The sequence below is a fragment of the Sceloporus undulatus genome, chromosome 3 (assembly GCF_019175285.1).
Source record: "Sceloporus undulatus isolate JIND9_A2432 ecotype Alabama chromosome 3, SceUnd_v1.1, whole genome shotgun sequence".
Lineage (NCBI taxonomy): Eukaryota > Metazoa > Chordata > Lepidosauria > Squamata > Phrynosomatidae > Sceloporus > Sceloporus undulatus.
Window position 1 is genome coordinate 261,148,146 of NC_056524.1, and position 10,738 is coordinate 261,158,883.

Sequence of the window (10,738 nt, forward strand, 5' to 3'; positions counted from 1 at the left end):
CGGGACATCCCATACACGGCCCTTCTTTGTCTGTCTTAACCTCTTCTAGCAGCCCTGAGTTCATTATGTGCTTTAGCTTTTCTGACCTTATCTCTACACATGTAACTATTGTTGAATTCCTATTTGGTTGATTTTCCCAATTTTCCATTTTTTATACAGTTCCATTTAAAATTTAGCTGAGTGAAAAGTGTCACTGGTCATCCATCCTGGGTTAGTTGGACTATTACATTTTTCGTTGCTTCTCACTGGAACTGTTTGAATTGTGCCTTGCAGGAATTCTCCCTTTTGAGAAAGTCCCATCCGTTGGAATGCCTTTTCTTTTAGTATTCCTGGACCATGGGATCACCCCGTATTTTCTAAGTACTGAAATCAGCTTTCCTAAAGTACTAGAATGTGTGTCGGACTAGACTTCTTCCTTGTCCAATGTAATAACAAACTCAGGAGAACATGGCAGTCTTCGCAAGTACCTAAGGAGCCCACCATTGCACTTCATTAATCTAGTAATCCTTGTTGGGTAAGACAGAATCTAAAATAGTGACCCCTTGTTGCATCTTCCACCTTTTGGGACAATGAAGAATGTGCTTTAAGGGTAGTATGTAAAGTATCTTGGTAGCACGTTTGAGACTAAACGGAAAGAAGAGATGTTGGCAGCATGAGCATGGACATCGGGAGGGAGTAGATTAGTCTGCCAACTACTTTCGTTTCAGTTAGTCGCAAAGGGTGCTACAAGATCGCGTTACTACCAATGTAGGATTAATCATTTGCGTTGCTTACAGGACTGGCAGGAACACATTTTGGTTGCAAAAGATTTACTGGTTTATCAGTACCATTCTGGCACACTTGAAAGTGCTGGTTTACAACCTATAAAGCCCTAAAACAGCCCAAGGCCATTCAGTCTAACCTCCTGCCATGCAGGAACACACAATCAAAGCACCACTGAGAGATGGCCATCCAGCCTCTGTTTAAAAACCTTCAAAGTAGGAGCCCCCACCACTCTCCAAGGGAGTGTGTTCTTATGTCGAACAGCTTTTACTGTCAGGAAGTTCTTTCTAATGTTGAAGTGGAATCTCTTCTCCCGTAGTTTGAATCCATTGCTCTGGGTCCTATTCTCTGGAGCAGCAGAAAACAAACTTTCTCCATCTTCAATATGACAGCCCTTCAAAATATTTAAATATGTGACTCTTAACCTTCTCTCCTCCAGGCTAAGCATACGTAGCTCCCTAAGTCTCTCCTCATAGGGAATGGTTTCTAGACTCTTCACCATTTTGGTCACCCTCCTCTGGTCATGCACCAGCTTGTCAACATCCTTTTTGAATTGTGATGCCCAGAACTGGACACAATATTCCAGGTGAGGCCTGACCAAAGAAGAATAGAGTAGCACTATTACTTCATTTGATCTAGACACTGTACTTCTATTGATGCAGCCTAGAATCGCACTGGCTTTTTTATCTGCCACATCACACTGTTGACTCATGTTGAACTTGTGATCTACTAGGACTCCTTGATCCCTTTCACATATAGTGTTGTCAAGCCAGGTGTCCCCCATCCTATATCTATGCCTGTCATTTTTTCTGCCTAAGTGCAGTACCTTACATTTCTCCCTGCTGAAATTTATTTTGCTAGTTTTGTCCCAGCTTTCTAATCTATTAAGGTCACTTTGAATTTTGATTTTCTCCACTGGGGTATTAGCTACTCCTCCTAATTTGGTATCATCTGCAGATTTGATAAGCATGCCCACTTTTCCTTTATCCAAGTCACTGATACGTTGTGGGGGTGGTGTGCCTTCAAGTCATTTTTGACTTATGGTGACCCTAAAGAAAACCTACCATGGGATTTTCTTGGCAAGATTTGTTCAGAGGGAGTTTGCCTATGTCCTCCTCTTAGGCTGAGTGAATATGATTTGCCAAAGGCCCCTCAGTGGGTTTCCATGCCCAAGTGGGGATTTGAACGTTGTTCTCCAGAGTCGGAGACCAATGCTCAAACTATTACAATCTGATAATATGTACCACTTTGATCATATATTCTGTATTTGGAATACTTCACATAGATTGCCTCAGAATTTGGGAAATATCGAAAGTGCCATACACAAAGTCTAGCTTTTCTCGTACTGGTAGGATTACTTCTTTTATACATTTTTTAAAATAATTTAAAAATATGTTTTTTTAAAAAAAATAGATTAACTTAGAAATCCTTATAACAGCCCCGCAAGGTATGAGAGAAATATCACCCCCAGTTTGCAGATCAAGAAGACACCACACAGTCAATTCAGGGCTAAGGTACAGTCTGAACTACATCTTCCTGATCCACACTTTAACCTTTTGGCAACCACATCATAGCAGAATTGCTCCCAGACACTGGAGTTCTGTATGCCCTAATCGAATTGGATTTCCTACAGTTTCCACCATCATATAGAGAAGCAGCACCCCTTGGATCCTGGAACTGGACATGTCATCTGTCCACAGCTTCCTACTTACCTGATAATGAGCCTGGGCTTGCTGCGCAGAATTCAAGGTGACGTTACATAGCCTGCAACACAAAGGTTTACAGAGTTCCTCCAGGACCGAGTCCTGTTCTGCCCCTGGAGCAAGTTCCTCATCTTGTGTAAGTGGCAGGGATGGGCCTAGTCCAAGTGGTTTCTGTGGGGAGAGTCGCAAGTTGGCTGTGGGCCTGCTGGCCACTGACATAGGAAAAGGTGGGAGCTTCTCAGGAGGAAGAGGAAGAGGAAGTCCACCTTGCTGCAGGAGAATCATTGGCTGAGAGACTTTCTGGCATGCTTCTTCTGATGACAAAAGATGATGTCTGACCTGGACCAGACAAAAAGAAGAAAATAAATTCAACTAAACAGGAGGGGCTTCCACAACTTACTTCTGAGAAGAGCTTGGAGAAGTTACTTTTCTGGATTACAATACTTTGGGTGACATTGGGGAAGTCATATGCTCAAGGGAAGGCAATGGAAAACCTCCACTAAACAAATCTTGCCAAGAAAAACTCATGATACATTTGTCTTAAAGTTGCCATAAGCTGGAAACAACCTGAAAGCACACAACGACAAACCCAGAATTCTCTGCTAGCTACTTTCCATGCTCTGTCTCAAGAGGCACAAGGAAACTGGACAGAATGTTTTACTAGAAGCTGACAGGCCAAGAGTTTGTTGTTAGTTCTCCCTTTCACTTGTATCCCCTGTGGACTGTCCTAAAGAGGGCTGAGACAAATTCATGGATGATATGGCTATCCAAGGCTATTTGTCTTCATGACTATATATTACCTCCAGTATCAAAGGCTATATGCTATTTTGCTCAGTTCCTATTTAAAGATTTTTCATTAGCATTTGGCTGGGCAGTAGAAAGCTGGACTGGGTAAGGGATGAGGAAGCTATAGCCTTCCAGACATCACTATATTCTCCATGTTCTAATCTACAAGACATTCCTTCAGATATTTAAAGACAGCTATCAGGTTACCTCTCAATCTTACCAAAGCTAAATATATCTAGTTTTTTTTACCCATTTCTCACAGGGCTTTGAGTCTTGGTCACCCTCCTCTGTACATGTTCTAGATAGATCTGACTACAACCTATCAATCATGTACAGCAGTATGACAGGATTCCTATGCATCTCTTGCTTTTGCTGCCTGTTAGAAACTGCAGGAATGTACTGTGATATATATACCAAGCAAGGAAGAAATGATGCGGAACAATTCTTTTTGTCAAAATTATTATCAGAATGAAAGAAAGTGGACTGCATTGGGATTGTTTCATCCAAATAATTACACAGTGTTTTACTCTGGAAATGGCAATCTAAAAAGAAATGGGGCGGGGTTAAGAGCAAGGGGTGATGTAGCAAAAGCAGTCACAGGTTATAATGCAAAATCTGACTGAATGGTATCAGTGACTGCATGGAAAATCTAAAAAACATTATCCAAGTCAAGTGTATATATATATGGACATCATTGTATAACCAATATGAAGATCAAACAGGCAACACAATTATAAACAAAAGATGTAGAACCTCCATGCTGTCTTCAAGACCAGGATCAGACATTGACTGTGGCACAGACCACGAACTGCTAATATCAAAAATTAAGATTAAAGATAAAGATCTGCACTCAATCAACCATAGACCCAAAATATAATCTAAAATGAACATACTTGAAGAATTTAAAGAATAAAAACATATGACCCTTGGTATTCACAGATTCTGCATGCACAGATTCAACCATCCACAGCATGAAATATTCCCCTAAAAAATCAAAAAAGTAAACCTCGGTTTTTATTTCCTTTTTATATAAGGGACACCATTGTATTACTCCACTGTATATAATGTCATCATATTTCCCATTTCTATGTATGATTGTGAAAACTGGACAGTGAAGAAAGCTGACAGGAAGAAAATCACCTCATTTGAAACGCTGTGTTGGAGAAGAGATCTACAGATACCATGGACTACTAAAAATAAGCAAATATTTAGACCTGAGAGCAAATCAAGCCTGGATCTTCCCTAGAAGGCAAGATGACTAATAATAATAATGTTTATTTATATACCGCTTTTCCAAATTAGATCAAAGCGGTGTACAACAGGAAGTACAATACAAAGTTTAAATAAAACATAACAGGCCTCTCTCCCCCTCAAGATGGTGGTCGGAAGGAGGGCTTTTTCTTCTTTCAGGCAGGCAGTTGGAGCTAGCCTGCCTCTTTCCCCCCAAGATGGTGGCTGAAGGGAGGACTAAACCGAGCCTATCATATTTTGTAGATATCTTGATATGACATCTCTCATTTTATGTCATCACAGTGATGTTACGGATGGATTGGTTCAATAAAGGAAGCCACTGCCCTGAGTTTGCAAAAACTGAGCAGGATGTTAAGAGTGAGGACTTATTCATAGGGTCACCATAACTCAAAGCTGACATGATGGCACATAACAATTGTCATATGTCTGAACAGAGAAGCATGTAACAGCAATTACCTTTGTAGTCCACCTATGTTCCATGAAGCTGAACGTAGTATATGTGGTTCTCACCACTTCTTTGTTATCCTCAGGCTAGAGTGAGACTTGCTGACTGGCTCAAGGCCACTCAGAAGTGAGCTGGGTTTTAAATCTGAATGTCCCCAGTTTTAGTTTAACAGTATTTAGAATGCATTCTTAAGACTACATGTCTGGTTGAATCCCTGTTTGTTTCAGTTAGTGGTACATGCTCTAGCAAAATTTTTCAGTACCCAACCCCAATATTCAACAACATTCTTATCTGTTTTCACTATTTTGCAGAACCACAAGGTGTGTGTTGTTTGCCTTCAAGTATTTTCTGACTTATAGTGACCCTAAGGCAAACCTATCATAGAATTTTCTCAGCAACATTGGTACAGGGGAGGTTTGTCATTGCCTTCCCCTGAGGCTGAGAGTGTGTGGATTTATTTACCCAAAGTCACCCAGCAGTTTGCATGGTCAAGGAGGAATCAAACCCTGGTATCCAGTGTCGTCGTCCAGTGCTCAAACCACTACACCACACTGATCTAATACAGATTTCAAAATATAAATAATAATAATAAAATAATAATAAAAGTTTTATTTGTATACCGCACCTTCCTTAGATCAGGGCGGTTTACACACATTATACATATACACTAAATGAATTAAAAACAAAACCACACAGTAAAAAATAAAACAGCTAAAACCCCATTAGCCCATCCTCATGGCCACGGATGAGGAGGGAGGCCCTTAGGAATTTTTATGGGGGGAATGCTTGCTGGAATAAGAAGGTCTTCAGGTCCTTCTTAAATTGGGCCAGGGAGGTAGTTGAGCGGAGCTCGACGGGCAGCGTGTTCCATAGGGCCGGGCAGCGATGGAGAAAGTCGCCTAGTGACGGAGGAGAGTCTGGCCCCGGCACCTTTAGTAGTTGCTGCCCGGATGTTCTGAGGGTGCGGGACGGAATATATGGGGAAAATATGTCTTGCAGTTTAGAAATTACTGTATATATCATGTGTAAGTCTAGACGTTTTAGTCAAAAAATTGACCCAAGAAATCTGAGTTGACTTATTCACAGGTCAATGTAAGTACTGTACTTTAACACACATATATATATCAGGAACTATCCCCTGGTGAAAGGGAAGAGTGTAATCTGTCCTGGAAGCATTGACCACCTTCAGCTCTCTCATCCACCCAGCATTTAGTGTGAGCACAAAAGTTATTCCTCCTGGAATTTTGTAAGTTCTTTGGCATTGTTTTCCTTTGCTTCATAGATCTTTTGTTACATGCCCCTAAATTTTACCCTTGACGTATCCACGGGTCATATCAAAATTTTGGCCCCTAAATCTGCCCTCGACTTATACATGAGGTTGCCTGACACTTGCGTATATACAGTACACCTGAAATGCTTTCACCTAGGCAAGGGGAAAAATTAAAGAAATAGAGATTAAAACCTTGACTGCTGAGCCAGAGATGTAAACCATGACAATCTGAATCTGCATAGTAGCCACATGGATGTCACATCTCAGAAGTGGAACCTCACAGAAAGATAAATGCAAACAGTTATAATATTCACATTATATGGGGTTAGGGGTGAGTGTGTAAAAAAACCAAATAACAAAAACACAGCTCTTCTAATCTAAGAGAACACCTCTCTACGAATCTTCAAGTCATCCGGCGCAACTCTGTGGTCAATGCCTGCCAGACTTTGACTACAGAATCATGCTGGAAGGCCAACAAATGCCTAGTGGGGTGTTTTCTCTAGGAATTTCTCTAGGTCCACCCAGGGGACAAAGGGGCGGTCAACTTCCCGTGGAATTCCTCTAGTGATTCCTAGTGTGGATGCCTTCATCAAATCTGCAAAGAATCCAATCAAGGCTGCAGAGGTGTTGGGCCAACCGTACACTTTGAATTCTAAAAACACATGTTGTCGTATTCATATGGTCGGTCCAAGAAGCGGCGCGCAAACTGCAATGCCTGGATTTGGACAGCCTGGAGCCATGACAATTGCAGGCTGTATCTATATTGTTAAAGTAATCCAATTGGACACCACTTTAACTGTCCTGGCTCAATGCTATGGAATTCTGGAAATTGTAGTTTGTTGTGGGCCCACAACAAACTATAGTTCCCAGAATTCCATAGCATTGAGCCAGGACAGTTAAAGTAATGTCAAACTCGATTATTCCTGCAGTGTGAATGCAGCCCAAGTGGGGTCAAACTGGATCAATCCTGCATCAAGGAGAACACCCAGGACCTACCAGCTTCCCAAACCCTGGAGGAGGAGAAGAGATGAAAGATGGAAGGGATGCAGACTCCAGGGATGCTGCTTGGAGGTGATGGAGGTTGGTCCTCTTTCAGGGCTGCCTCTCCATCATCTCTCTCTGCACTTGGAGCCCTCCTGGGTGGCAAAGGCTGCAGGGAGGCTGAGCATCAACCGGACTCCGATGGAAACAGCTGCAGGAAGTGACTGCAGAGCAAGCCAAGCCGGGAAGGGAAGGGAGGAGACTGGGGAGAGCTGCCCTGTCACGTCTTTCCCAGGGCGCATGAGTCTTGCGAGCAACAGCTGGTCCTCCTCCTCCTCCTCCTCCTCTTCGTGGCTGCTGCTGCCAGCCTCTTTCGCTTTGCAGAGGCAGAACAAGCCCTTCCCTGCCAAGCCAAGGGGACCCTGCCTCCCACCCCCAACAGCCTGCTCCCTTTGCCTTGTTTGCACCCCACTTGGTGGGAGGGCATGCCCTGATAGGATCCTACAGTGGGAAGCGGACCCCAAGGGGTCATCCAGTCCAACCCCCTGCCATGCAGGAACTCAGCATCCAAGCATCCCTGACAGATGGCCATCCAACCTCTGTTTAAAAAGTCTCCAAAGAAAGAGACTTCCTCACCTTCCGAAGGAGTGTGTTCCACTGTCAAACCGCTCTCACTGTCAGTTCTTCCCAATGTTCCAACAAATGCACCATCCAACCCTCTGTCATGCAGGAATACACAATCAAAGCACCCCTGTTTTAAACATCCAGCCTCTGTTTAAAAAGTCTCCAAAGAAGGGGACTACACTACTCTCTAAGGTGTGTTGGGAGTGTTGTTCCACTGTCAATTATTATTATTATCATTATCATGCATTTACACAGCGCTGTATATACAATCAATTAAAATAGATCAAATGAACCCGCCTATGGCGTACATTCTACAAAAATAATACATACTGACACATCCTAACATTCAAACAACGAAATATAGCAAACAGCTCTCACTGTCAGGATGTTCTTTCCAACGTTCCCAACAAATGTATCATCTAACTCTCTGCCATGCAGAAATACACAATCCAAGCACCCCAGCAAATGGCCATCCAGTCTCTGCTTAAAGACCTCCAAGGAAGAAGACTCCACTACGCTCCGAGGGAGTATCTTCCACTGTCAAACAGCCCTTACTGTCAGGAAGTTCTTCCTAATGTTGAAGTGTAATCTCTTTTCCTGTCACTTGAATCCATTGTTCCGGGTCCTAATCCCTGAAGCAGCAGAAAAGAAGCTTGCTCCATCCTTGTTTGATAGCCTTGTTAAAATATTTGAAGGGATGTCATCTTAAAAGTATGGAGGAAGCTTGTTTTCTGCTGCTCCAGGGAATAGAACCAGGAACAGTGGATGCATTAGGAGGAACTTCCTGACAATAAGAGCTGTTCCACAGTGGAATACATTCCCTTGGAGTGTGGTGGAGTCTCCTTATTTGGAAGTCTTTAAGCAGAGGCTGGATGGCCAGATGTTGGGGATGCTTTGATTGAGAGTTCCTGCATGGCAGAATGGGGTTGGACTGGATGGCCCTTGAGGTCTCTTCCAACTCTATGATTCTATGATCCTCAATCTGACACCTCTTCAAATATTTAAACATATCACCTCTTAACCTTCTCTTCTCCTGGCTAAACTCCCAGCTCCCTAAGTCTCTCGTCATAGGGCATATGGTTTCATTGTTGGTAGCATCTAGTTCACAGGGCGCATTATGTCCATAGAATCATAGGGTTGGAAGAGACCCCAAGGGCCATCCAGTCCAACCCTCTGCCATGCTGGAATACACAATAAAAGCATCCCCGACAGATGGCCATCCAACCTCTGTTTAAAAACCTCCAAAGGAAACTCCACCACATTCTCCGAGGAAGGAGTGTGTTCCCCTGTCGAACAGCCCTTACTGCCAGGAAGTTCTTCCTAATGTTGAGCTGGAATCTCTTTCCCTGTAGTTTGCATCCATTGCTCCATGTCCTAGGTCCAAAACACACTGCAGAAATAATCCAATTTGAGGCCACTCGAATTGCCCTGGCTCGGTGCTAGGAAATGCTGGGAAATGTAGTTTGTTATAGCACCAGAGCTCTCTGACAAAGAAGGGTGAATGTCTCACAGAACTACAGTTCTCAAAAAACACAACAACAACAACAACCATCCTCAATATGATATTACTTCAAATATTTAAACAGGGCTATCGTATCATCTCCCAGGCTAAACATACCCTGCTCCCTAAGCTGCTCCTCACAGGGTATGGTTTCCAGACCGTTCATTATTTTGGTCACTCTCCTCCGGACATCATCCAACTGTCCAGATTTGGCAGGCACACTTGTGATTAATTCTCTACTGTCCCATTTTTAATCACTTTTAAAATGTCCCAGTTTCTGGACAATTCTGGACACAGATTGTTCAATTGATGTCAGACATCACTAAACAAAAGGTTCAACCCACCCCAGAATTGCTTCTCTTGTCAATATTTCAATTTGACAATAAATTTCTCCATCATAAAGAAATTATATCCTTTTCAGTTGCTATAGCTAGATTAATCATTGCTAGAAACTGGAAAACAGGTCATCTGTACATGGATCAATGGTGGATGAAGTTCTGGGAAGGATGGTTAATGGAGAAGCTCACAGACGATGCCAGGAGAACCTCTGAGGCAAGGAACTGCAACCAGTTCAAGGAAAAGTGATTACCTCTTATAGATTATGTTAAATCCAATTCTCATGCTCATGATCCACCACAGCACCACAGGAGATTTTGGTTTGGAGTTTTGAATGAGACCTCAGCTCTGTAAATCTGTAAAAAAATAAAATAAAATGTCCCAGTTCCTCGGTCCTCCTACTTTCCCTCTGTCCTCAGCTTACTTCAAACTTCTGCAAACTGGGCTCAAAGTAGTAAACGGAATTTGCAGTCAAATAATTCAGCCGGGGAGAGAGGAAGAAGTGGAATCTTGCCCTTCCTAGCAGGCTTGGGTAAAAACAAACTGCTGCAGCCTTTCCTAGCCATCGCTGTTGTTGTTTTAACTGCCATCAAGTCGACTTCCACTTACGACAACCCTATGAATAAAAGACCTCCAAAGTTGTATTTGCACTGCAGAAATAATGCAATTTGACACCACCTTAGTTGCCTTGGCTGAATGCTATGGAATCCTGGGATTTTGTAGTTTGTTGTAGCATCAGAGCTCTCGGACAGAAAAGGCTAAATATCTCACAAAACTATAAATTCCTGAATTGCGTCATTTCCAGTGCACTTGGGGCATAAGGATTTGACCACATAGACGTAGGGGAGTTCTGAGAGTTAAAATTGATCCTCATCCTGTGCAGAGCTGTAAACTCTACTTTAACATGTCTGTCTTAAATGTGTGAATTAACATGGTACTGAATGCACAAAAAAAGAGCTAGACTGTCCTTGTTGAGACTACAGATGCCTGCCAATAATGTCAATGTTCCTTGGAGAGGGTTTGTACGTGCTTCGTGCCCTCTTCTTATCTCAGCATTTTCCTTGCCGGGTGGACTGTTG

At 42.8% G+C, this 10,738-nt stretch overlaps 1 protein-coding gene across 2 annotated transcripts in view; it reads right to left on the bottom strand.

Moving 5' to 3' along the window:
• The window catches only part of ZMAT3 (zinc finger matrin-type 3), a 40,308-nt gene extending 30,085 nt beyond the window's left edge, over positions 1-10,223 (bottom strand). Inside the window, exons 1-3 of one of the 2 annotated variants that reach the window (XM_042457934.1) lie at positions 9,913-10,223; positions 6,410-6,493; positions 2,475-2,804 (exon numbers count right to left, since the gene is read on the bottom strand). In XM_042457934.1, the coding sequence (XP_042313868.1) occupies positions 2,475-2,804; positions 6,410-6,457 (378 nt within the window). In that variant the 5' untranslated portion in view covers positions 6,458-6,493; positions 9,913-10,223. Of the gene's footprint in view, positions 1-2,474; positions 2,805-4,958; positions 5,090-6,409; positions 6,494-9,912 lie in introns of those variants that run through there. The other variant, XM_042457933.1, reaches the window with a different exon arrangement.
• Between the last annotated feature and the right edge of the window lie 515 nt (positions 10,224-10,738).